The 27731-nt window shown below is 44.2% G+C and overlaps 1 protein-coding gene across 1 annotated transcript in view; it reads right to left on the bottom strand.

The window, feature by feature from the left end:
* Window positions 1-2547: 2547 nt before the first annotated feature.
* Klf7 (Kruppel like factor 7) overlaps window positions 2548-27731 on the bottom strand; it is a 93741-nt gene continuing 68557 nt past the window's right edge. The window contains exons 4-5 of the mRNA XM_032901220.1: window positions 15243-15366; window positions 2548-8804 (exon numbers count right to left, since the gene is read on the bottom strand). Coding sequence (XP_032757111.1) covers window positions 8753-8804; window positions 15243-15366 — 176 coding nt within the window. The 3' untranslated portion in view covers window positions 2548-8752. The remainder of the gene's footprint in view (window positions 8805-15242; window positions 15367-27731) is intronic.

A 27731-nucleotide genomic window follows, 5' to 3' on the forward strand; every position in this document is an offset into this window, starting at 1 on the left:
TTCCTCCTTCCCACTGAAATTTTGTCTCCTTTGATCATCTTGTCCACTCAGCCCCACTCAGCTGTTGTGGCCTTCTGCTTTTGTGAGTTCAACACAGAAGATTCTCTCTATAAAGGACACCATGCAGTATTTGTCTTTGAGGGTGTCCATTTTCTCCACTTAAGAGTCCAAATGGCTATGTTGGTGGACAGTTTCTATTCAACCTATATACTCTTAATAGAAAGCTGGAGGTAGCTTAGGGAAATGAAAAATTCTCTGAAACAGAACTAGTTTGTGTAGATTTTCTTGGGCATTTTATCATTAAAAAAATGCCTTGGTTGTATGAATAGCTAGAGCAAAATCAGATGTACTTTTCAAAGGTAATAAAACTCAAACCAGTTAATATGGACAGTTTTGAAGGTTTCAGATGAAATATTGAAAGCTGGGAGCTGAAGTCAGGGAATTGGCACATCATAGGTCAACCGGAGACCCATCACTTTTAGGTAGCCTCAAAATCTTATTTTAGTTAAAAATTGTAACCATCTCCTCTTCTAAATCTGTAAGTGGAAGATGAGCTAAAAACACTAAATTATTTATCAGTTCCATTGAACTCTGCGTTTTCTGAGACTTCTTAGCACACCGTTCTCCACTGGGTACATAACCTCGTATTATAACTACAGCACACTCAGCTTCTTCCCATCCAAGGGAAGCCAGGTTACCCTCTCAGACTACTGTTGGGTTCCAGTTGCAGGTTTTTATTTTTATTTTCTTAATTAAGACATTCCCAGTCTCATTTTTCTGATCTTCTAAAAAAAATGTCAAACAAAAAAGCTTTGTCATATCCAAAGAGAACAAAGATCACAAAACAAACAAACAAACAAACAAAAAACCAAACCAAAACCATAGAACTATTCCACATAAAGTATAGTCTTCCAGGGCCAGGCGAGCAAAGCCCAGAGACCGGAGCTTCCCTCAAATTTATACTGCATAAAATGGATGCCAGCAAGATTTGTCAACAATGAAAGGTGCTTGACAACAAGCCTGACCATCTTGAGTTTCATCTCTCAGACCTACATGGTGGAACGGTCTCCTGAAAGTTGTCCTCTGACCTCCACATACACTCCATGGTGTGGTGTGGTGTGTGTGTGTGTGTGTGTGTGTGTGTGTGTGTGTGTTTGTGTGCACTCGCACATGCATACACACAAGTAAAAATGTTTAAAAAACAAACAAACAAACCAACAAACAAGGAGTAGAGGAGTGAGCCTTGTCCCAGGGTAATGTTGCAAAGCTATCTTTTCCCTTCCTGCTCAGAGAAGCTTCCAGAGAATAATTTTGATTATGAGAATTAAATTGCTCATCTGCTGAGGCCAAAGCAGGGGACTAAGGAGTTCCACCGTTTTAGTGTTGTGTCTTCCCTCACTGGGTCAAGTTATTGCCTTTCAGCTACATTTGGGCCACTCCCCTGCTCAGAGGTGGTAGCGGAGAATTAAGACTTTCAAAAGCATTTCTCTGGCTCCAAGCACCTATTGTTAACATCACTGGACTTTGAAGTGGGAAACCGGTCTGGTATTACCCATCTATCTCTTGGCAGCTCCCAGCCCACTCCTCATACTCATTGTCCAGGCAGCATGGCCTGCTCTTGTAGCAGGTTCAGTCCCTGTAGCCATGGTTTCTAATGTGGACCCTTATTGATGCTTTTCTTCAGGTTTATGCCACTAGGGGTAGAGGATTTTAGTCATCATAGCCATTTTAGAAAACCCAGAGCTTGAGAAGAAACCCCCAGGAGCTGTGTGTCTCCAGGGACAGTGTTTATTGTTGCTTCCAGTTAATAATACTGCTTACCCCGGGAGACTGGCTGGGCGAGGAATGCTGGCTCCTCTGAGTCCCTTCCTACCTTGATGTGCCTTCTAAAAGCCCAGCACAGAATCCATGTCAGAAAGCTCTTCCTTCTGAGAATTCTCTCAGATCTCTCTTCTCTTCTGCTCCTTGGGGTGCTTGTATCTGTTCCTTCTCTGTGGAGCCACCTGGGTTTTCCTGCCCTGCTTGGTCACTTCTTGCCCTTTCTTACCCACTGTTGCTTGTACATACCCTTACCTCAGGGGTTCCCTCAACCTTCCTACCGCCATGCCTTCTCTACAAACCGCCTCAATTGATCCTTTCTAAACACACTCCTGCTTAATATCAGCACAGAGCAAACTGCCCCTTTTCCCTCATCAAATAATCTGCTTTCAATAAGCCTCACCCAGCTCCCTAAACAAATAGCACTCCATAATCGACCTCATTCGAAAATATTGCTTTTCATAACCTCTAACCATTTGCCATTTCTCCTTTAATTCACTGAAACCATGAAGAACACACAGGCACACTCAGATGCGTGTGCACATAAACTTGCAGGCGCACATGCCCGCGTACACACTACCAGAGAAAAATTACAGTTTTTGCCTTCCCTTCATGAGAAAGAAAAGTTGTTTGAAAAATATAAGGAGCCACTTGTGTCTACTTGAGGAGTTTCTCCCTCCTAACGGAATGAGCTGTGGGGGAAAACAGTGAAACCATTCCAAGGCCAAACACATTCTACTTGTTTATTACACATATTACGTTCTTAAATAAAAATGCGTCACATAACATTTTTGCATAGATATCTTACAATATACCAATTTAAAAAAGAATTATGAAACAGACCAGTAACAAAAATAAATTTTTTCTTCATTAATAATTTTGTAACATTAACATACCACCATCATATAATACAAATAATAGTTTTAAATCTTAAGACTTTTGTACAGCAAAAAAACTTGACAAAGTAATATATTTATATATATATATATAAAAAGCTTAAAAAAAATAAAATGTCAAAAAAAGGCATAACCGAGGGCTATAAGACTGGGTACTTCTGTGATATATTATAAATACCAGAGAAGGCCTGAGAGAATGTGACAGGGAGGTGGGGGGAGGGGAGGGGCTGGGAGCAGGTCTTTCCAAACACACTTGTTAGACACGTCCGGCAAAATGAAAATGTATAGTGCAAAATTAAATGTCTTCAAGCAACTGTGAAGAGGATGATGGAGGGTAGAAAAAAAAGTTATGGCGGCTGGGAAGTCATGTGTTAAGAGCAGGAAAGGGAGAGGGTTGGGGTGTGGCTGGGAAGTCTCGTGTTGAGAGCAGGAAGAGGGGAGATGGGGTGGAGGCCAGAATTGGGGGATGGTGTGGTGGTCGGAGGGAAGCAGGGGAGGCTCTGAAAACATTAGACATTTAGTTTGCCTCTGTGTTAGCAAGGGGAACTTGGCCCTAACAGGTGTATTTTTTCCTCCCTGGAATGAAGCAGAAGTGAAAATGGAAGAAATCAAATTGTCTGAGCTTGGGTCAGGAGATGCATGCTGGGAAGCAAAAAAGAAAAAAAAATGGCCATGAGCCCCCAAATCTTTAGGACCTTGGTTTACAGAAATTATTCTGCCTCTGGTCCCAAAGACTAGGATTGAAATGTCCCCTATCCCCACCCACTGCCCCTCCCCTGAATGTGGAACTAACTCCCAGTGGTATGCTTTGTATATACTGGCGTTCTAAGCATCCATCCCCCCAAAAGAGATTAGGCACTGGTGGCTACCCCTCTTATACCTCAGTAGCCTGTTTCCTTCTGCGAAGGTACAGTAGGTACATGTGCACACCCATGCCGGTGTGTGCACACGCACCACCCTCATTATTCTGACGTGGGGTCCTTCGTATGGCAGTAGACAGAAGCTGGGCTCAAAGCAATTACGATTCCAAAGCTCACAGTTGAAACCAAAATCGTATAAATGGTCCCAACCAAGGATACATCAACCTTCCCTCATGACCAGAGAGGGAGCCCTGTTTGGAAGAGTCTCTTGTTTGGGATATTTGCTAACTGACAGCTTTGATCTCACTCCCGCTGTGGATACCTGTTTCCCAAGGACTTACACGAAAATGCAGAACACCTGAAGAATACAGTACTATATTGGAAAGATGCTCGTAAGAAAGTTAGTTGCAGCTTAGCCATTCCCTTTCTGGGATCTGTTAGAGGAACCAAGAGCGGAGATTTACGTGTTAAAAACAAGAAGCCCTGAAGCTCAGGCATTTGTCGTGAGATACCACATTTCATAGGAGCAGATTTTGCTTCCTCTGACATATTTCTGTTGTCCGTCTCAAGTGCTTCCAAAGATCCTCAAAGAGAAAAACAGGCCATCAGGAAGGGCAGCAATGGATACTCAGGCGGGGCCCTCCGGTTCCAAAGGAAGCATCACCGTGTTTCCCGAAATGCAACCCAGACACTCAGAACCAGGTATTCTCCTGCCCCAACTTCTGCCACTTCTATTTTTAAAAAAAGTTGAGGGAAAGTTTTCATTAATTTATTTCAGCAAAGTCCTACTTACTGAATTTTCACTTGGGCAATATTCTAGGTGCAAGATTTCAGCCAGATGTGAGGTCTTTTGTTTTCAAAGGGAGAAAAATCAGACTGATTTCTGGAGTCAAATGGGTTGTTCATGCCCTCCTCTTTCCTTCTGAAGTAACACACGCAGAAGAGGAAATATAAGTAGTCTCCACTTTTACTTTACAAAGTGACTTCCACAGAGAAAATCACTCAGAACCATGAAAAATAATCACACCGAGATTTGCACTAGCAAACCGTTTCTTTGGGACGCAGAAGTGGAGGCTGCAGGCAGGACAGTTCTGAATGCTTGAGTTAGCCAAAATCCCCTCCCCAATTGTTTCCCTTGGATGCAAATAGACACAGATCATTTGGAAGCATATCCCAAATTCAAGTCCCTAAACAAACTCTTCTCAAATTCCAAAGAAGATTTAAAAATAAAAAATAAAATAAAACGTCCTAGGAATCCATTCTGCTCATCAGACAAGAGGTTGGCTCTCTTTTTACCCTGTTATCATCAGGCAATCAACGATGGAAAAGGGTAGAGGTATGCGTGGGGAGGTGACAGCAGGGAGAGAGGGGAGTGGCCGAAGGAAACCGGAACGGACAGGGAAATGGCCAGCATGAAGGTCATTTGGGGGTCTCCAATATTGTTTTACAAAAATGCAGCTTTATCACGGAATCCAAACATCTCTTTTTTTTCTGGACAAAGTACTCATCCGCACAGGCCTGACGCCGGGCCAGTAAGCTGAGAGTGGAGGAGGCCAGGAGCAAGGAGCAGCATTACAATGTCGGGTCTCCACGCCCCTGAAGGTCACGTGGAGGAGAAGGAGGCGTAACTTGAAGTAAAGAAAGTCGCCAGTGGCTTAGAACCGTGTCTTCTACATAGCCAACTCTGGACCCTGGATAGAACGCTCAGGAGGACAGCCTGTGCCACACTGTGCCAGGCTTGCCCTGTCAAATCTGGGATCCCCTTGGAATGTTAGGAGGTAATGTCTTAAATTGTGAAAGGGATTTCGTGTTTCAAATATCCGTGACGCTATTCTAGATACCCAGTCCTCTTGGGAGCCAAATCCACGTTGAGGTTATTTCTTGAAAAACTTGCTCCCTCCAGAGGCGTCAAGTGACCACCTCTGCTGTTGAGAAAGAATGGAGGCCATGTCACAACCTATTTCTAAAATGTCCAAGGGCTGCCCGCCCCGAGCTGAGGACTGGTTATCCTCCCCAGGTGTTCATCGGGGCTAGAGAAGAACAGATTCAAAGCCATGCGCTTAGCACCCACCAAATTCTCAGGCCAATTCCCACAGTCGACAAAGGACTCGGAAGCAAGCAAGCACCATCATGGTATCTTAGCGCATCCTGCTCCAAGAGAGGTCAGGAGCAGATCACAAAGACCTCACTGATACAAAAGAGAAATTACCAAACGTTTCAGACACCAAAGAGGACCAAGGGGCCTTTGTTCTGCCACATTCAAATGAAACCACAGATGACGAGGGGGGGACGAACAGCAACGATTACTCTTTTGCATTTCTTTCTTTTTTTTTTTCCTTTTTCTTTTTTTTTTTTTCTATAGAGCCTTGCATTGGTCAGTACAAAAAAAATTAAATTAAGTACTATAAACCTTAGTAATGACATTTTGAGAGCAAGAGCAGCTCCAGCCTGGGAGAGAACATCTGTAAATCGTGGCAGCCATGGCTTAATGCCATCCCTGGCGTGTGCGTGCATTCATGCTGGACACTGACTGCTACAGAAGGGGGAAAAAGAAACAGAGCAACAGAATCTGGGCAGTCTAAAGTTTTCATCTAGTGCACTGACTGGAGGCGCTACAGTTCAATACAGTTGAGGTTCAAGGTCCCTCACACATCCTTCATCCAAACAGGATGCAGCACACATTCAAATATAATCCCGTGGTGTGCCCTGGTGGACTGGCACCTGTGTAGTGCACTCCATTGCAGTAACGAGATTGTCAGCGAGCAGTGCTCCAGAGCAGTCCTAAGTCATGTCCACTTTCAAATCTTTGGAATAAGTCAGATTTCTTTTTTTCTTTAATACCCTCCAACTAACATATACATAATTGCTTCTGGCAAATGGTGTGTGTGTGTGTGTGTGTGTGTGTGTGTGTGTGTGTGTGTTTACAATGGTTTCTTTTTTTCTCTTTTTTTGGTCTAAATTGAAAAAGTATAATAAAAAAGAAATTTCTAAAGGCTAGACCTTGAAATGCCCCAACTGTCCAACGGGAAGCTATACAGCATTTGTGACAAAGCGGTCCCTTTACCCTCAGACAAGTAGATTCAACATTTCAGTAAAACCAAAGTTGTAGAAAGCTGAGAGAGAACCCAAGTGCCAAGGATCTTGAAGGCTGCTGTCATATGTGTTTGTGATGCTTATAGTATTATTATTATTATTTCCTTTAAGAGACTTCAGTTTTGCATCCCAAATATGTATGGGCGGCATTTTAACAGTCAGTGGGTAGTGGGTGAAACAGTCAGAGGAGGGCAGGAGGGAGCCAGCTGGTATGAGGAGCAGCAACCACGGACGGACCGAATGCCATTTTTGTTTGTTAGACGTGTCTTGAAGGGATGGTCCCAGAATATACAAAATATACAATCTGCCTTAATACCCACCCCGCTCGCTTGCATAGGCCAGTTAGTGGTCCTAAAGGCAGTCTTTGGAGTTTAGGCCACTGCCAGCTAGCTAAGAATGCGGGAGGAGAGAAACCAACATCGGGTGTGTGTGTGTGATATGCAAGTGAGCAAAATAAATCCCTTGGAGTCGGCTTTCAGGGTAAATATGAGGCCTCTGTTGATCCTGGGTGCTCTAGGTCACAAGCCATGGTGGGTCTAGACAAAAGAACAAGCCCCCCCAAAGAAATCCCCCCTATACCCCTAGAGACATTGTAAGAGAGACACCTCTGCCCTTTCCTTAACGGACAACCTTCATTCCCACAATGGCATTTTGAAGTATGTATTTAACAAGTGGGTACCATGATCTCAGTGGGTGAGTGAGGGGCGGGATGGGGTGATGTTTTGGGAAGCCTCTAGACGTGGGAGGCATCTGCAGGCTCCCCCGCTCCTGGAAAGAGTGATATTTTTGGCTTTTTGTCAGGTCATAACCCAGAGTTAGATTAAATACGCAGCTGCCCTTTGAGACTAGCGAGACTATGCTGTAACTGGTTATAGGGTAGCAATGACAACACAGGAGCTGCTCACTGTGAGCTGAGGTCATCACGCCTTAAGGAGGGATGAGAGAACTCTGATGTCCCGTCTGATTGGCTGCTTCGAGAGCTAGACATCCAGGTGCCGAGAGAGTCCTGGAGAGGTTTAGTCCATGGAGAAAAGATAAAACATTTAAGCTTCCAAATAAGCTTTTTTTTTTCCTTTTTCAAGTTTTCATTAGCAAAAAATCAGAGAGATTTAAAAAGAAAAAAATCTAGCACTGGCAAGAAGGTGAGGCTCAAGGGTATACTGTGATTTATCGTCAAGGACTTTATTCTCTTGGCCACTTTGCAGTCATGCTAGAAGTTTCCAGAATCCCTAGTGCATATGATGTGCGAGAGTCAGAAAAAGTAAGAAAAGAAAACTCCTCCCTCGAGAGTAAAGTCTAGAGAGATGCAGGCCAGAAAGGTGTAAGGTGTAAATCCATAGTCTGCCGCCGCTAAGGCCGTTGGTAGCGATTCAAAAGATCTCAGAGGTCCTAAGAAGAACCAAAACCAACCGACAGTTCTGTGAGGAAGTCTGACGTACAGAATAGCAGGACTTTGCACACACAAAGGACAAATAAACCAGGAGTTAAGTTTGGCTACCAAACTGCAATTTGGTTTTCTAGGTCAATCTCCCCCAACTATTTAAAGAGAAACATTAGTGCTACACATATGCAACCGTAAGATGTTGGATTCTCTGAGCACGTTGCACTGAGAAGTAAGTTATGCAAGCCTCTTGGACTGCCGGCCACCATGGAGACATCTGTTTGCTTGGTTTTCCCTTGGCAACAGCAGGAAGAGATCCAGTAGTGCTGGAGTCAGCAGCCAGTGCTCGCCCAGTTCACCTGGCTTCCTCCTTCCTTGTCTTCTATCATCTGGCTAGGGCAAGGCATAAGAAATAGATGTATATACTTTAAATATAGTTGAGTGCATGACAGTGGGTATGTGTGTGGGTCTGTGTGTGAGAGGGTGTGTGTACGTGTGCGTGTACATGTATGTACACAGAGGTTTGTAAGCGAGAACTTTCTTCTGCGAGGCAGTGCTCCCCGCCTGAAGTCCAGCCCTCTGGTCACGGCATTTCCTTCGGACATTGGCTGCTGCCATGGCAACTCTGGCCTTTGCGGTTGTTTTGTTCTTGTTGTTGTTTACTTTTGTTTGTTTGTTTGTTTTTAAATTTTGTTCTGTTTTGTTTAGATATGTCTCTTCATATGGAGAGCAAGATGATCAGACCTGGAGAAACACCTAGAATGATAAAGAACAAGTGTGTTAGAGAGGTCTGGCTACTTCAGCAAATGATCAGTTCTAAAGAGATAGCACCCGTGAGTTCCAGAGAGAGGAGGCAGTGTGCTGGAGGCATCAGCTCTGGTTAAACTGCTTTAATTCAAACCCTAGCTCTTCCAGTCGCTATGTGGCTGATAGGGACCCTTGGGGCACGTCGTCTCATACTTTCGTTTCAAGGATTAAGCAAGATAAGTATTAGAATATCACATTACAGGCTGGAGAGATGGCTCAGCGGTTAAGAGCACTGACTGCTCTTCCAGAGGTCCTGAGTTCAATTCCTAGCAACCACATGGTGGCTCGCAACCATCTGTAATGGGATCTGATGGCCTCTTCTGGTATGTCTGAAGACAGCTACAGTGTACTCATAGGTAAATAAATCTTAAAAAAAAAAAAGAATATCACATTACACAGATTCAGATTTCAATCCATGGTAACTTATGATTAACTGTTATGGTAACAATAGCTATCTAAGAAGGAACAAAATGTGGACGTGCGCTCTAAGCACACAGCTTGCTCATGTACTGAGTATACAGTAATGGATAACTGGCCTGTATCATCAGCCAGTGCAGCACTGATGTTTCAACACCCAGAGTGCAGTCTCGAGCTTTACAATGAACGCCTAGGAGTGTACGGCCTGGAACTCCAGGGCCACACCAAGGCAAAGAGCAGAGAGCAGTGCTCATAGGCTGAGTATGTTGTAGAATGTGGGCACTGTGCTTGCATATCTCCATACTCTCTGACATCCCCATGGTGAGTCAGTGTGTGTGTGTGTGTGTGTGTGTGTGCGCGCGCGCGCACATGCATCTGTCTGTCTGTCTGATTCAGTATGTGTTGAGAGCTGAGTTGAGGCTACATAGGTGCAGAGTCCTGGAACAGAGACTGGGGCTGAGGCTCTTGTACGAACAGTTGGGGCTTGAGTTCCATAACGGAGCGCCTTCCTTGGCAGATGTTACGGTCATTCTCCCTCCTCTTTACTCTGGTAGTAGACACGTGATAGTCTCTTGGGGAGGAACCCTTTTCTGTTCTCAGTAGGATAAAGCCGACCTTCCTTCTAAAGTGAAAGCCACGGCGGCAGTGACTGCTAAGCAACAGTCACGTGACCCGCAGAGGCCAAAGTGGTTCTATAGCTGCCGAAATTACTGGAAGAGAGACATGCTCCTTCCACTGGGAATGCTAAATTGCTAGGAGATGAGCTTAGAGCTGCTAGTGTGCCCATATTGCTGCTGTAGAAAAACCTGCTGGAGAAGGAAGTGGGCAGAGGAAAGAATTTGAATGGTATCTGGGAACTCGGGTTTAGCCAACCTTAAAGACAAACTGAATTCCATTACTCATAGTTATCTGAGCTAATAATCTAAGCTAGTAAGTAACCTTTTACACTGACATCGGTCTAAGACAGGTTTCTGCATCTTACCAATAACAGTGTGGGCATTTCCATGTTCTAACAGTGCACAATATCAGGCTCTGGCTGAAGTAGCAGTTACAATGCGTGTAAGTCAACAGCCATGCATGGGCCGGGCTGTGTGCTCTCTTTCCTTAAGCTAGCCCTTGCCTTTCCTATAACGACATTCCTAGGCATCCCTGTAGCCTGAGATGTCTCCACCACTCAAAATCCTTGCAAGGATCTTAGCAAGCTATCCATTCGGGTTTGCAGAGTTTCCTGTCCAAAGCAAGACTTCCCTATGTTTGCTCATTCTTAAACAAACAAATCACAAATCCACCCTGTTCCCTGACCCCATACTCTCCACACCCTCTGTTTATGCCCATTCCTTAAATAGGCACATGTGTACAACAGGACCCCAGGAGATGACGAGGAAAAAGGACAAAAGGACAATGGAAAACTCATAGAATGGGAAAATTACAGCAGAACAACCTACTCCAACGATGCCCTGAAAACAGTACCAGCCTCAGCAGCTTATCTTGGCCCTTCATTTGGAGTGAACAAGTTATCTGGGCAATCCCCATGAAATAGCGGAGACAGATTTGATGTATTGTGAAACCATGATAAAGCTAAGCGATCAGAGGGGAATTCAGCTTTGAACTTGCACGATTCTGTACTGTCATGGGGCCTACTGTTTTCCTTCCTTCCCTCAATCCCCCTCTTTTGTCTTTAGCATCTAGAGGCTGCCCACGCCATTTCTGGAAACTCCAACTCTCTATCATCAAAGCAGAATCCTTGAAGATGACAGAAGGGGTTGAAAGAGACAGAGCAGCCTGTAGGATGGAGAACTGCCGTCTCCAGCAGTGGGAGTGAGCAGCCTCTAGCCCAGCAGTTCTCAACCTGTGGGCCTCAACCCTTTCTCAGGGGTCACCTACCACCATCAGCAAACACAGATATTTGTATTAGGATCCATAACTATACCAAGATTACATTTATAAAGTAGGATGGAGATAATTTTATGGTTGGGGGTCACCACAGCATGAGGAACTGTATTAAAGGGTTGTAGCACTAGGAAGGTTGAGAACCACTGCTCTAGAACCTGGAAAAGGGCAATAAATAAACTCCAGACCCTAAAATCTCTAGAATTAGAAGACAGGCTATCAACACTTTGACCACAGCCTAGGAAGAGGGACATAGGTTGAACTGGAAGCTATAGACTGTCTAGAGAATGATTTTGTAATGTAAATAAGCATGAGACATCTGTTGTCACTGGTTGCTATGGCAGCAACCTAGAGCATAGTGGTCAGGGTGGAGCTAGGAACCGAGAGAAATCAGGAGAATGGGCACTTGGGATCCTGTCTGTCTCCAGGGTATGTGGGGATTTGAACTGTCATGTTAAGGAGAGGCCCCTAAGGGGGTTAATCCCCTTTACTTTCTAGGTCCTGGGAACATGTCCCTGGTGTAGAACATTGTTCACCCACTCACGGGTGTTCTGCTTTCCCTCTGCTTCTTCTCTAACAGGACATCTAGCCACATATGTTCAACTATCTGCCCTTATCCTGCAATAATTTTTCAGGAAAAAAGCCAAGCCCTTTAGCATGTTATGAAATATAAATTGTGTACCAACTGACCCAAACAGGCATCTTCATTTGCTCAAATTCCAGGAAATGTTTGATATTTAGACTTAGAACAGGTTCCCCACCATTAAGATTTCCTCTCAAATTCAATATACCAGGTTAGGTACTTAGTTGGGACTAATTTATATTTATCAATTTATACTTACTGAGCTCAGCCTAGAAATAGGAAAGAGAAGTGGATAAACTGGGCATCTAGAAGTACAGAATCCAATCATTTTAAGCGTACCACACCCCAGTACATATTCATAATGACTCAAAAGCCCACTGACCTTACACAACAAGGTCTTTAGTGATTGTGACTGCTGTGTTATAGAGGACTGATGATGCCCACCGGTGTTCTCTTGCTTATGGTCAGGACCCTTTAGAGGCTAATACTTTTCAACACCTAAAGAGTTATTCCCGTCAGTACTAAAACACCCCACTCAACTATCCAAGACCATCTACCTTAGTAACAGCCCCACCTGGATCCTAACAGTCTACTTAGGAGGCTTTTCTGTGTGTTCTCTGGCCGATATGCCACCAGCAGTAGCCTCATGCTCCCTAGGCTGTGAAACACACATCCCTCTGGCACTGCATCACTTGGTTGTGTTTGACGGTGAGGCTACACTAATCATCTCACTGGTTTTCCCTCCAGCCTGAACCTGAAGCCTGAGTGTCTTCAGAGGCCAGGCAGGGAAAGTATACAATGCAATGGGGCCAAGTATAACAAATACGTCACACCCCCAGACTGTCTCTTTACATTTGTGGTAAGGCACCAAGTATGCAGAAATAGTACTCTCTGTAAGAGGAACTAATGCACAAAGTAGAATACCAGACATCAAATGACTTGCTCTCATGTTGAACAGGCAATAGGGAGTGGTGGGGATAGTGGAAAAGTAATCATCACAATACGTGACAGTTATTCAGCTCCAGTCCATGACAGCCATCTGGGAATGCAAGCCTACAGTGGTCAGATACAATCGTTCTAGATAAAAATATAAATACAGACCTGTTTTATATTTAACAACCTTCAGCATGAGCGGAGAAAACAAATATAATTACTTCATGTGTTTTTAAAACTTGCACACATAAAATGAAAACATAAATTATACATGGTATATGTTTAAGAAAAGGAAGAGTAAACCTCTAGAGAGAGAGAATGCTGACTGTTCACACTCTGAGGTCGCCCCCCCTCCCCCGCATTGTCACCGAGAGAAGACAACAGGGAACAGGCTCCTGCTACCAGGTGCAGATATCCTCAATTTCCAAAGGGCAATGTCACCTAAGGAATGGCAGCTGCCCCTCATGCCAGGCCTTCCTCTCTTCTGCTTTGGGGCCTCATGACAGTTCTCAGACCTGTCTATTCTTGGCATCCTAAGCAGGAAAATGAGAGGTACTGCCTGTCATAAGACACTAGTGAGTTCCAGCCCTCATTCCTGACGTTGAAAATGGACTCCTGACGGAGGGTATGGGACTCTGGTGGACTGAAAATCACCCTAGGTATCACCTCACGGCAGATTCTATCTCCAGAGACTGCAGTGTGCTCTGGAGAGGAAACCAAAGTAAATGACTAACAGATGACCCATCGCTGCTATTCCCTTCACACCAAACAGGCTTGGAATATTTTCCCACATCACCCACATGAGTGGGTGACTGCTAATGTATCGGCTGCTCAAAGTTAGGGATTCCTCAGCGTGTTGAAATGGCAATTTCTTAGTCAGTGCTCACTCTCCAAAACTCGCAATGCCTGAGCCTCAACGCCCCTCTGAGATGGGTACCTTCCGTAGCTACCTCCAACCACTACACTGGGACAACTTACAAAGAACTCATCTGCATCCCAGGTGATACAGTGGAAAGGTCTTCTGCACAGGGCCGTGGCAGAGTCAACACCTATAGGCTTCTTTCCTGGCCAAGGCTGGCAATAACTCAATCAGGGACATGAGAGACAGAAGTTGAAGAGACTGCCAAACACAGAGACACTGACGGGGACACACGAAGGAGGAAAAGCTGCTGCCCTCTGCACATTCCAGAGGCCTTCTAGGGACTGGGATGGATACTGAACCAGGGGCTGTGTTCCTGGGTAGCAGACACAGCTATCCAGGCAGTGGAAGACAATAGCTGTGACAGACACACTTCCTCCAGCCTGGGGGGAGGTTATCACTGCACACCAGGAGCCATAGGCTCTTTATTTAGTTCTCAGAGGATGAAGATAAGAGGAAAATAGCCTCTTCAGGAAGAATGGGGGAGGGAAACCAGGACTGTCCTTTATGTGCAGCCCAAACGAACACCAGGCCAACTTGGCTTAGCATGGATTTGGACATCCTCACTCTACTCTCGAAGCAAGCAAACCCTCGGAGGAAGGTCTGGCCAGTGGGTAGTGCAGGTGTGGAGCACAGGGACTGGGAGAGGCAGGAAGTAAGGAAGATCTCATTTCCTTCCAAGGACAGCCAGGCCTCCGTGAACATCCTGCTTCCCCCCCCCACCCCCCTCCTGCTATCCTGCAAGCGGCTGTCCAAGCCGAGGGGACCCTGAGGCTTTCAGGGGCTTTATTGTATTAGAAGCATTTTTCTCATCATAACTGAGACCTTTAGTATTGCATTAAAAAGATGGTTAATTTTCTTAAGCTTCCTTTTAAACACAGAAATAGGATTAGAAGGGTAACGTGCTCAGATGCAAGCCCATTATTTGATTATGTCTAAACCTAATCCTGCCTTCACCTTGGCCTGCAGAGTCTCCATTTTGGGGTTTATCGGCTGATAATGCCAGGGCTGTCAGATACTATTACTTGGGTACTATCTGTTGCTGCGTGATCCTTCGACTATCAAAATACTGAAGGTTTGAAATTGAGTTACAGAATGCGTGTGCAGAGTATTGCCATCTTTGGACCCTTGAGCACATCTTCAGCAAGGAAGAAATAGTCGAGATGTCCAAAGAGTAGGCCCATCTCCAATAATGCTTCAGGAAAAAGCCTTCAAAATTGGCCTTTTCCCTATTAACCAAACGTTTTCTTCTTTTCATTTGAAAGATGAACAAAGGTAATATGAATGATACTGAAAAGGTGAGAAGAGGCAACTTATATTACCTTTTTCAAGATGCTGTTAATTCTCTGCCTTATCATCTTACCTGCGTGAGGAACAACGTCTTGTTTGTACCTAGTGACTGGCACTGGTTCAAAACCAGCACTGAGTGAATGCTACACAACCGAACAGAGAACCTGAAATTTTATTACACGAGAGACTGCATTTTCTCACCCTTTCAAGCAGTAACCCAGTAAACAGTATTGCCAGGCTCATAGAGCTGGGCATGAGACAGGCCTGTTACTAGACCCAGTTCATACACACAAACTAGCCTCCAACCTGCAGCGCTACCTCCCTCCTCAGTCCAGGAGCTTCTAGGTCGCCTTACCTGTCGCAGTGGTTACACTTAAAGGGCTTTGCACCTGTGTGTTTCCTGTAGTGCCTTGTGAGCTCATCGCTCCGTGCAAAACGCCACTCGCATCCTTCCCATGAGCACTTGTAAGGCTTCTCACCTGCAGAAGACACAGAAGGACCATGGTCAGCAAGGAAGGATCTCATGCCCGCTGGGTTCTGCTGCCCGGTGGCTAGTCTCAGCAGATGACCTCTCAGATCATTTTTGGTAGTCTACATTCTCTAAAGTAGAATGTTACTTAAAAAAAAAAAAGCCTCCTAGTGCTGTGTGTTTCTTTTGTCTCTTTCCTTCTTTTTAACCTTCAAACCTAGGGCTGTCATTTCGGTTCCCAGAGTCAGGGCACTTCCTTCAACTGGTGAGGGATCAATTTTTATTTATTTTCTATTCCCCGGAGCACTCCGAGCCCCACGGTCCAAGCAGAAAGGAAATTGCTATTTTCATCTGAACCACAAATGCTTCTAATTCTATTTTTCTCAAGAACCTCCAGTAACTTACCATTTCAGTCTTTTTTGTCTCTCCCTGCCCCCTCCTCTTCCACCACAAACCATAGTCAGGGATCTAAGCGAGGAGACAACACCTCAGCCTCCTGGAACCCGTGTTCCTTCCAGTAAATATGGCTGGGTGGACAGAGAGCAGGACCATAACGGAGAGGGAGTAAGACGGAACTACTCCCCGACTCCCAGCATTCGTGGAGAAACTGCCCAGAGGGTCCCCTGACTCAGTGGCTCTTCTGGAGTGTCCATATTGGACAGTAATATACATCGTTGCAAAATATTTTAGAAGTCAATTTGTAGAGCAAGTTTTAGCCGCAGGGAAGCTGCTGAGAAATATGAAATTCGAGCACTGGTGCCCAAGTGACCTTTCCACAGAATAAATACAGATGGAGTATACGTACGGAAAAGTGCAGGACTTTTTTTTTTATAAACCCATCACATCTGTCACCAAACAGGACAAATATTTATCCTTCCAACTATATAGTGAGCTGGTCCTAATTAAGTAGAACAATAATGTTTAAAGATCCATGAAATCATGAAGTGGAGTCCCTGCCCACCAAAGGCAGAGGAGCAGAATGGTTTAGGGTTCAAAATCCAACCTATGGGCAAGGCTGGTCAATCCTGGGTAAATTAACCAAGTTCTCCGTGCTCCTGTTTTCTCAGGGATAACAACAGTGTGTTCCCCTAAAAGATTTGGAAAGATTAACAATGTGGCTATGAATTACATATTAATTAGAAACAGTAGTTAGCACATGGGAGACTCATATAATCAGTAAATATTATAAAGTATGTAATTTGAGGTCTGGGGAGATGGCTCCCTACAGTGCTTGATGCATAAGCATGGGCACATGGATATACACTCCCAGCACCCATATAAAAGAGCTGGGCACACCTGTGCACACCTGCAATCCTGGCACCAGACAGGTGAGACAAGCAGGTTCCTGGAGTTCACGAGCCAGCCAGCCAATTTGCTTAGCCAAGCTGGTGAGCTCCAATGAGAGATCCTATCTCCAAAACCAAAGGGGAGGGCAATTGAGGAAGACCTGATGCTGACCTCTGGCCTCCACATTCTTGAACAAACAGTTGCACATGTACCTGCATGCACACATAGACACAGCTACAAGAATACATACATCATATGTATATATATGCATACCTCCATATCTGCCCCCCCCACGCACACACAATTTCAGGCTACAGAGACTACACATCCAAAGTACGATGTATGCACCCATCTTCCTCCATTTTCAACACCTCCATCTCCATCACATGTCTTTAGGAAGACATTACTCAGGCTCTGTATGTCATATTTTTTCTTCCCACATTTTCTTCCCTTTAAACTTGACTGCAATACATCCACGATTCTCTTTTTGTTATCATGTAAAATCAAATCTAACATGCTTGAAATTCTTATGAGCCCACTGCTCTACAAGACCCTGTGCAGAAGAAGAGGGAGATATGAATTTCTTTCAAAGGGAACCAAGAATACATAGAGTACTGAGAGCCTGTAAGGAAAGATTCATTTTTGGAAAATGTGTGTGTGTGGTGTGTGTGTGTGGGGGTGTATGTGTGTGTGTGTGTGTGTAGGGGGGTGTATGTGTGTGTGGGGGGTATGTGTATGTGTGTGTACCATCAAACAGTGTTGGGTTTACCTTATTGCTAGCTCCTTGATATAAGACACTAGAAAGACTCTACCTGATGAAGGAAAGAGAAGAGACATTCTCTTAACTTGGGAGGGACTTTGCTTGAAGTCACGATTCTGTGCCTTCATCTTCACTGTGAGTGAACTTATTAGTAAACCCGTGATTTTGAAATAAGCTATGGTGCATTCAACAGGCACTTACTGAGTAGACAATGCACCCCAATTTCTTGCCTGACTCCTATATTTGCATGAGCTGCTTGTGGGGAGAGAGGGTAGGGGGAAACCTCGTCAGATGTCGATTACAAACACTGAGAGCTCATGGCTCCAGACAGTCAAGGCTGGAGCCAATGTAGTCAGCTTAAATACCAAGAAACAGGAAGACAGTTCAAGTTTTAATAGCCCTTTAGCATGTGGGTAGAGGAAAGACAGAGCGCACTCTTCAGGAATGTTCAGAATGAGAAGGACGCCATAGGAAAAGCAAGACACCCAGGGCCCTGTCCGATGCCTGGTGGGCATAGTACTTAATGCTATGAATCACTCACACAGCTTTGTTCTTTCACATGGAGATCTGATAAATAAATATGGAAATATGAACAAATTCCCTAAAGGGCCAGAAATTCAAAATGCCTTCCAGTCCCAAAGATATTCAAACAACAACAACAACAACAACAACAACAACAACAACAACAAAACAACAACAAACAACACTGTCTAAAGGCTGGAGTTTCCTAGTACCAGGGACCAAACACGGTCAAATCACAACAAAGAACTGAGAGAACACCGTGAAATTCCACAGCAATAAGCTGATATCCTTTGCTCCAAATCACCCTCAAACTGGAACTGGCTGGTCCAGCATAGTAACCGTGTTGTGAAGGACAGAGGCAGGTGTTTTGTTTCTTAAACAGATAACACTGAGGTTTTAGTCATTTTCCCTAAAATCCCACAGTTGCCCGATGTGCTCCCTGCACACAGCAGTTCTCCTATGCAGAAAGGAGTTCTGAGCCCCGGTGGCTGTGACACTTTTGGGTAGAGCAGGAGGCCTGATGTAGCTCAGGGCCCATTCTCCCAGCACTGTCTGCTGTGGTCAGGCACTGTGGGACAGAGCAGAAGGCAGGCCCCTTTGTGACTGGCATTTTAGGCACAAAATTATATTACGGGTGACTCACTAGGCTGATTTTGTTTTTGTTTTTTTCCCCTAATGTCTAATCAGTTTACCTTCAAGTTACCATTTTTGCAAAATACTCATTAATGAGAAAATTTAAATAATCATGAGAGAATGAGAGAATTTAGCAAAACAAAGGATCTGTGTTGAGACCACATAGAGTTCAGAGGTCAGAGAGGCAGAAAAGACATATGGAGTTGGGACTATGCCTCCCCATCCAGGAGCAGGGTACTTGGGCTGCAGTTCTTCCGCGTTCGGTGTCCAGACGCTTAGGTTGGTCTGTTCTTGTGAAATGGGTTTGTAAAATTCTTGTTAGCATTTCCATCATGGCCCAGACTCCTTCTCCATGGACCCCAACTCCCCATTAGATCTGAGGCGGGGACACACTGATGCCTAAAAGTCACCAGTTCCTATCCGATGAGTGTACCTGTGGGAAAATTCACTCACTCAGTGAAAGGTTTAACCTTCTTTCTTTATAAAGGGATTTCCCTGTTTGGAAAAGAAAATGAAATTAAATGAGAGAGAAGGAGAAAGGAAGGAAAGGGAGAAAGAGGAATTGAAGTGGGGGGAGAAAGTAGGCTGAAGGGTGGGGGAGAGGGGACAGAGGAGGGGAGGGGGAAGGAGAAGAGGGAGAAAGAGGGATGGAGCAGAAGGAAGAGGGTGGAGAGGCATAGGTGGAGGAGAGGGGGAAGGAGAGGAGGATGAGAAAGGAGGGAAGGAGGAACAATGGGGAAAGAGAGATGGGGTGGTGGTGGCTGCTCAGCCGTGAGTGGAACAGGTTAAGTTGTTACTCAGTTCTTCGTCCCACCTGACCATCTCCTTCCCCCTGTCTTGTCTATACAGATACTCCTCCAGGATATAAAAACGAAGCACACGGCAGGTATGTGGCACCTAGAATGGCTATACCATTCAGCTTGCTGCACCCCAAAAGTGAGCAAAAATGTCCAGGAGAAAGGCTTTCCACACAGGTAGATTAAGGGACACATAAAACCTGAGGCCCAGAGTCCTTGGTGGATCACATAGTAGATATAGGCGTCCCATTACAGAGGCGGCTCCGAGCCCAGCTAAGCGCCCAGCTCACCGTGAAGGGAGGAGAGCACTCTTCAGATCCCCCAGATTTCACACTGAATATCAAGAACCACTTTCCCTGCCTGGCAATCACCTCAGGAAACTTGTTTCTCTGGGGGAGACATGCTACCTCAGAGGTGATTTACAGCTGCATGAGGGCTCTTAAGGAGAGGTAAGGGTGCCGGAGAAACACAACTGACATTTATCGAGGTTGAATTACAGCAAGAATTCACGCACTTCCACAAAATGGATCTGAAATGGAGTGGGCTCTAAAGCAGCATGGTATTCTTCCTGCTTCTCCCAGGGCCACTCTCCCTAAACTGTGATCAGCAGGCGTGATCGATCAAATGCCATCATAAACGCTTTCAGACCAAGCACCCCAAACATATGTAGATTTATTCATGAATTATATAAATGTACTAAAGTGCTACTATGTTAGGATATTGTAAAACCTATATTGAACAGAGCAATTAAAAAGAATGAGGGCAAATTAAATATAAATAAAGCCACACATTATTCTTCTTACATTCAAAAAGACTGTAAATTAAATATAAATAGAAGTGATACATTTTTCCTGCTGCATTGAAATGAAGAAGTTGCACAGCCTGGCTTCTTGGGCTAGGGTCCTGGAAGGTAAAGAGAGTTGCCCAGCCCAGCTTCTTGGGCCAGGGTCCTGGAAGGTAAAGGGAAGCAGCTGCTTTGGCCCTATGCCACTGGTTGGTTTCCAATCTTGGCCTGTAAGCTTATTCTTCTTACAGTAGTGACAGAAACCTTTGGAAATTCACATCACAGCATGTGTCTCTTTCAGGGTACCTTGACATATCATAAATCCATACAATTGGCTTCTTTGACAGTCCGTGGTGGATTTTGTCATAAGCATTTGGATTTTGCTTTACAAATTTGAAAACCTTATTCTGAGGGCTGGGGAGATAGCTCAGTAGGTAAAGTCTTTTCCATAAAAACATGAAGACCTGAGTCTGGACTCCCTGGACCCACGTGAAAATCTAAGCATCGTGGCATCTGCTATAATCTCAGAGCTGAGTGGGTGGTGTCAGGATACCTGAAACTCGCTGGCCAGGCAGCCTAGCAAAATCAGGGAGCTCTAGGTTCAGTGAGAGCAGCTCTCAAAACAAATGAGGTATAGAGCAACTGAGGACGTTATCCAATACTCAACTCCACACGCACATATGCACATGTGCATGCAGTCTCTCTCTCTCTCTCTCTCTCTCTCTCTCTCACACACACACACACACACACACACACACACACACACACACACACACACACACACTTTTTCTGTGAAGGGTGGCGGTAGACTACACCAGCATACCAAAAACATTCTCACCTTAAAAAACGGTTAAAATGAAATCTAAGTGTATAATGAATGGTCCCCTATCACTCTCAGAATAAACGTCCCAAGCCTACAAGCAGTAGACGATGCAGTCAGGATGACCTGAGCTACCTTTCTCATCTCCTCTACCAACCTCCCCTTCCAGGAATCACCACCTTGCCCCTCTGCTTCCTGCATGCACGCCCACCTCAGGGCCTCTGTCCGCCCTTGTTTTGCTCTATGCCGGGAACATTCTTGCCCTGTCACATAATTCTTCATTCAGACGCTGGCTCAGAGTATACCTGCCCTCTGTTAAAAAGTCAGTAAAGGGTGACACGGTGGCACGCATTGTCATCTTAGCATGTGAGAGGTGGAGGCAGGGGGATGCAGAATTCAAAGCCAGCCTGGACCACAAAGGGAAGCCTTGTCTGTAAATGAAATGGAATGAAAACAAGGTGTTTCCTAACAATTGTTTCCTAATCCACAGCACTTGGTTGCTTCTAAATGAGATGGCAAGGTATTAGTGGGTGCTATCATTCCCTTCCTCAGCTTCAGGCAAGTATCCGTTTCGTTATTGCAATGCCAACAGCCCTGAGCATGCTGTCACAGGTTCTCTGTATAACATACCAAATTAACAACAACAACAACAACAACAACAACAACAATAATATCATCCCCCAAACCTATTGCACCTTCATTGTCAACAAAGACTGGAGTCCACACAGGAGAAAGATAGCTTGTGTGAATTCTAAGCCCTTGCTGCTGTAAGAGGTAAACCGTGCTTGGCCTTGTAAATCTGACATTCCTTTTGAAAGTAGACTAAATGTGCTCCACTCTGATGTATTCCTTCACTGTCAGCGGTTGCTTCTATCTCTTCCCCATCTCTCAGGGCCTAAAGAAAGAGTCCTGACCATCTTTATCTCACACAGACGACCGAGGCCTCCTGAGCAACTGACCTCTGGAAAAGTGTCAGCTTACGAAGACCATTTGTAAGCCTCTGGACCGGACCAGAGAGCAACCCTGGTAGAGCAAATGCACCGAGTTCAAGTTCACCTTTAAGATACAGACGGTGCCATGAAGGATGAGCATGAGGCAGGATCATGCACTCGGGGAGGTTTTTAAGAGCCTTGTGAATGAGCACTGTGCATGCAAATATTCTAAATCCCCTTCCTGATCGGGAAAAACTTCACTTCAAATCCACGTCTTAGAAAGAGAAGAACGTTGACATGCCTGGAGTTCTGCAAAGGTTAATTTGAATCCTTATGTATTTGCAATGTTAGGCACCTGGGCACATCCAGGTTAGGGTCCTTTCAGGACTTGGATTAAGAATGTGGGAATCTGTCAGGCCAGGACACGGAAAGGATAAAGAAGACCTGCAGAGGCTCCCTTTCCCTTTAGGAACAACAGTCAGCCATTAGCAAAGAGCCAGGGACCGAATCACAGGCGAGACAATGCCATGAGGCCTTTCCTAATTCCAGAAGGAGAACAACCTGCAAACGTCCGCTCTACTACTCAGCAACCCCAGCTCAGGTTATGGGAACTTCAGTTAAAAAGTTCCAATACTGAGTTACTGATAGGTTCTGCTTTGGAAAGTTGCCAGGATTTCTCTGTGATTCTAGCTGTATCTTAAGTAGTTTCTCTTTCTCTCCAGTAGTGAATTAGCTGACAGACAGAAACGAAGACAAAAGCTATACGTCTCCAGAACATCAAAAGCATCTGCAACAGCTGCTACAGAAAATGAAGAGCATCTCCACTAATCCCCATTCTGCACTGACCTCTCGCCAAGGCCTCGCTGGTGCCAGGACCTGAGCCACTGCAGTTACACAGAGCATGCGTCCATTTTCAGGGCAGGTCACTATATGTCCTATTTTCAAATTCATTCTTCAAACAGCTTTAAGGCAACGGCCAGCTTGGGTTAGCTGAACTCTTCCCAGCCTTGAGTGTCTTTACAGTGGTTGTTCAAAAATAAATAACTGAAACCACATCCTCAAGGATGTACAGGTCCTATGCCAGAACATGGAGATGGGACAGGTCCTGACTTACTGTCAGGGCCTCTGACCAGGACACTGGACACAAGCGCCATGTGGATGTGCCTCCTTGAAATGCCCTAAGAGAACCAAAGAGTTGAACCTAGAGTGGTAAAGTGGACCTAAAGAGCTAAGGCAGTGGAAAATGTTTGTACTCATAGCAGGACCATATTCCTGTAAGCTTACCACATGGATTCAGACATGCCATCAAAAGTAATATATTGTGGATTTTAAAGACTCACTCTAAAAGGGGTGGAGAACATGATGTATCGATACATTTTTTCATATTGATTTTATGTTATCATATCGGTTCACATTGGTTTATGTAAAGTATCTTGCCAAAATGACTTTTACCTGTTTTTTTTTTTAATTTTTGGCAGAGCTTTGTTTGAGCTAAGCAAAAATTCTTGCCAGTGAGCTGTAACCCTCAGTCTCCTTTTTACCTAAGTAAGATTTAAAAAACTGACTCCATGGCTTGCATATATTTCTGCTCTGGACGGAGCTTCACACAAACCCCATGACCAACGCAACCTTAAAGGTTCATCCTCCTCCATTTTATCATCTTCCTGCCCATGGCACCCAAAGCCTCACGCCCAGTGTTGACATTTCCATGTTCTTACGTGTGGGAGAAGCAAGCTTTCTCCCACACTCATAATCTTGCACGAATTCTCAAATACAAGAGGATGGGGGAGACGGAGTCTTGGTAGCCACGCTCAGTTACTCTACTTTGGTGTATCCTCAAACCTCCTCTTTTCTCTCCCCCTGCTCCTCTTAGTCAGCCCCACTCCCTGTCACTTATGTCTCTGTCTGGAAGGCTCTGGAAAACTCCCCAAATGTGAAGCCATCCCTCCCTAGTTTAGAAGATTCTCCTCCTTGTTGCTACAATGGAATTGATCAACCAAGTCACCCAAGTCAATGGAATTGATCACCCAAGTCACCCTTCTATGAAGGAATATGCTCTGAGAATCTCTATGCATGGGTTTTGGAGCCTGATCAAGTGATATCCAAGACAAGGTGTCCAGGGGAAGGCAGTAGGTATGTGTGGAAGGAAAGAAACTTTGTTAGGTTTAAACAGCAACATGTGCAAAGGGCCTAGGAACAGAAGGTTGGAACATTAAATCAAAAGACTCAAAGAAGCCTTCTCTGATCTCTCACAGCCAAACTTAATAGATGGCTGGAGTATCTCCCCAGCTAGAGAGCAAACTTCACTGAGATCAGGAACCATGATTAATGTCTTTACCTTATTCACAAAGCATAGTATAAACTTCCTTCCTCTGTGTATGAGTGAGAGAGAATAAACATACATACAAAACAAAAACAGTATAAAAATATTTTAGCCTCTTTGTAGGGCTACATTAACTTTCACCATTGAAAGTTTAACATATGTAATGAAAGTGTGCTCCTCCATGATGTATTCCTTCACTATGCCTTTAACATATATATGTTAATTTTGACATATATATGCTAATATATATATTCCACAAAAGTGCCATAAAAGGCTCAACATAATTTTTAGTAGTTTTTTTCTCCCACAGCAACATCTCTTGTGGTGAATAATCTCTTATTGCGGAAGGTCTCTCAGTTCCGTTTGCACTAGAGGCCCCTTAAAGTCCAGGAAAAACAGTTGGACTCCACCCTCAGTCCTCATGTGAGGACTCTGTAATCCCAGCTGATGCTTCAGAAACCATTGTTCCAGAGGGGAAAATGTCTTACTCTAGCTCTACTGGTGTCATACAACAGCAGCGTGTCCATATACAGTCCAGTAGTAGTGACTTTCTTTAAGACTTAGGAGTTCTTTGGGCTGGAAAGATGGCTCAGTGGGTAAATGCACTACCAATGTAAGCCTGCAGCCTGATGACCCAAGTCCAACTTCTGAAACATGTGTAAAACAGTTGGATGTGGTGGTGTACATCTGTTATGCCAACATTCTACAATGGGATAGGAGGCGGAGACAAGAGAATCACCTAGAAGCTGAGTATCAGCGAGCCTAGAGTACACAGCACAGTTACTGTGAAAGCCAACTTTGCCACTGACATCCACATGCGCTTTGGGGCCTGTGCTCATCTGCTCGTGAACTACAAAATCCGACTTGATCAGGAGCTGTTAGTTTAATCTGTGGTGGGGACAGCAAAAAGGATCTGGAACATGGGAGGCCAGGGAAGAGGGTAGGAGCAGAGTCCCTTGTCACGTGTACATAAGTGAGGGCAAGGACACAGGGCTTCTTCAGGAGGCTTACACTGCAAGTGGGGAACACACCGACCGAGTCACTCCCTGGCTTACCCTGCCCTGCACATCACAGGCAGAAGAACACACAGAAACAGACAATTCCTTTGCAGCCGTGTTCCACTTTTTAGTTCTTTATTCACAAAGCATAGTATAAACTTTAGGAAGCAAAGTGTCAGGTTTGTTGTGACTGTTTGAAATGTTGGAGGAAAACTGGGTTTGTCATGAAAACAAGGAAACGATGTAGATACTGAAATAAGTTTAACTGTTGAAACTTAAGCTTTTTCAATGTGGAACATGGGATTCATCACATGTGCTTGGAGACACACCTCACATGGGATTCCATCACATGTGCTTGGACACACCTCACTGAGCTTCCCATAAGCCAAAGGATGTCAAAGGATAGTCACAGGCAAGTTCCTTGTCTAATTAAAAATGTACAAAGTGTTCTAATATATGTAATAAGTGTTCTAGTGGGGCTGGGCAAAGAACAACCAGTGAATATCAGACCCCAACACTGCAAAGCCCCACACTGAATAGGACAGGTGCGCTGTTACTCCCCCAAGACTGTAGACTCATTTACACATTTAGGCATAAAGCAGCAATTCAAGGTCATTCTTGGCTACACAGCAAGTTCAAGGAACCCCAAAGAGAGGGACAGAGGCGGGGGTGGGGAGGGGTGAAAACAGACAGCACTGTATTCAGCATTCTATGCTCTCAAGTTATGAAACAGGAAATGATGACCTCCTGAACTTGAGACAGTTTAACTACTACTTTTTTTAAAAAGGCATCAAGATACTTACAAAAACATTTTTCTTGTTTTGTTTCTACGTGGTTTGAGTTTACTTTTAAAACTTACTTTTCATCAGCTATTTTGGAGATTAATCTAACAAAAAACATGAAACTTAAATATATTTTGGAAATCTAAATTATACTTAGAGACTTAAATACATTTTGCTGATGACTCGTTACAATACAGTTACAGACTAGGTATATGTTAAATTTGAATAAAAAGTTATTAAAGCATTCATCTTTTTCCTTTCGAAAAACAAGTTCACCACCATGTGAAATAATTTCAAATTAATCCATAAGATGTTCCTTCCATTTACAACCACAACGATTCTTCTGTAAGTCAAGCTCCTACCATTCATGCTGACATTTAGGTAGAAATTTGACTGTTAAAAAATATGAGCTTCATTTAAACTCACCTTTGGCCAATCCCTGGGATTTGCTTTCAAACATAAAGATCACCACAAAGTATTAAAGAACAGGCTCTTAGCACAGCAAAACTTGTAAAGGATAAAATCATTCATCCTTGCCTCTCAGACAATGCCTGGATCCCTAAAGAGACAATCCATTTCCAAGATTGACAGCCCCAGAGTGTGTATCCAATTGAATATCGAGATGAGTTTATTCGTCTTGACTGGAATTTGGTAGTAAGAGAAGGAACATCCAAGTCTAAGTAAGGGTTGGCCTAAATGATATCCCACTGTGTGAGATGACTGGTGCTTGGGAATCATGGAAAATAGAAGGGACTGGAAGGACAGGACAGGTGAGAGAATAATCCAGAGCTGAGAAGGCAGACTTCAAATGCCTTATCTAGCTGATGACATCACAGACTCCGAATGGCACATCACTAATGGCATCGAATGTACTGCCTTGGATATGCTGTACTTTTCTTTAGTGCTGACTAAAAACTGAGTAATACCAGCCTGAATTACTATTAGGATGAAGAGTTAGCTTTTTACTATGCATGTCATAAATATAAAGAGATGATATATATTTTTTAAAAAAATAGAACAGGGTTATCAAAACCACTTGGAGCTGCTTTTCAAAAGCATATATACTATCAAATGGCTGGAGTCAGCATCCTGAGTATGTGTTGATTAAAATCATGATGGTATTAATTGTTTTTTCCTGAGTATACAAATTCAGATAGTGGAGATAAAGCCTAACCTCAGCCATTTTCGTAAGATAGTTTGCTTTAAAATTTAACAAGTCAAAAAATGTAATCCTATTAAACCCCAGAAAGCTCAAATTCAAAAATTTACACAGAGGTGATGGGGGTCAGATGCTTCTTCTGAATGAGCCACCTTTCAACAGAGTATGTGCGAATCTAACTTCTTTAGAGGCAAATGTCAAACAAGTGATGGGTTAAGTCGTCAGTAACCTACCCCAATCTCTTCTAAAATGATCAACAGTTTTTCCAGAGGTTGGATCTCTCTGTTATCTAAATCAGCCCAACTATCTATTTTACCTTAGCATAGAAGTCTAAGACAATATTAACCCCAAGACAAAAGTCTACATTTCTTACTTTTGACCAATGACAATGTAGGGCTGATGCTGTTCCCATGCCACTGTTAAGGCATTTAGAAGAGGGTGTCCACGAAATTGTCACCTGCTTTCCTACCTTAGCAGCTATTTGCCATTTCCAAAGTGTGGCCTGTCCACCCTCTCTAAATACCACCTCTCTACACCACTACTTATTGGAGTGTCCACTCAATATGGTGTTTGCTTCC

The sequence above is a fragment of the Rattus rattus genome, chromosome 4 (genome assembly GCF_011064425.1).
Source record: "Rattus rattus isolate New Zealand chromosome 4, Rrattus_CSIRO_v1, whole genome shotgun sequence".
NCBI classification, from domain to species: domain Eukaryota; kingdom Metazoa; phylum Chordata; class Mammalia; order Rodentia; family Muridae; genus Rattus; species Rattus rattus.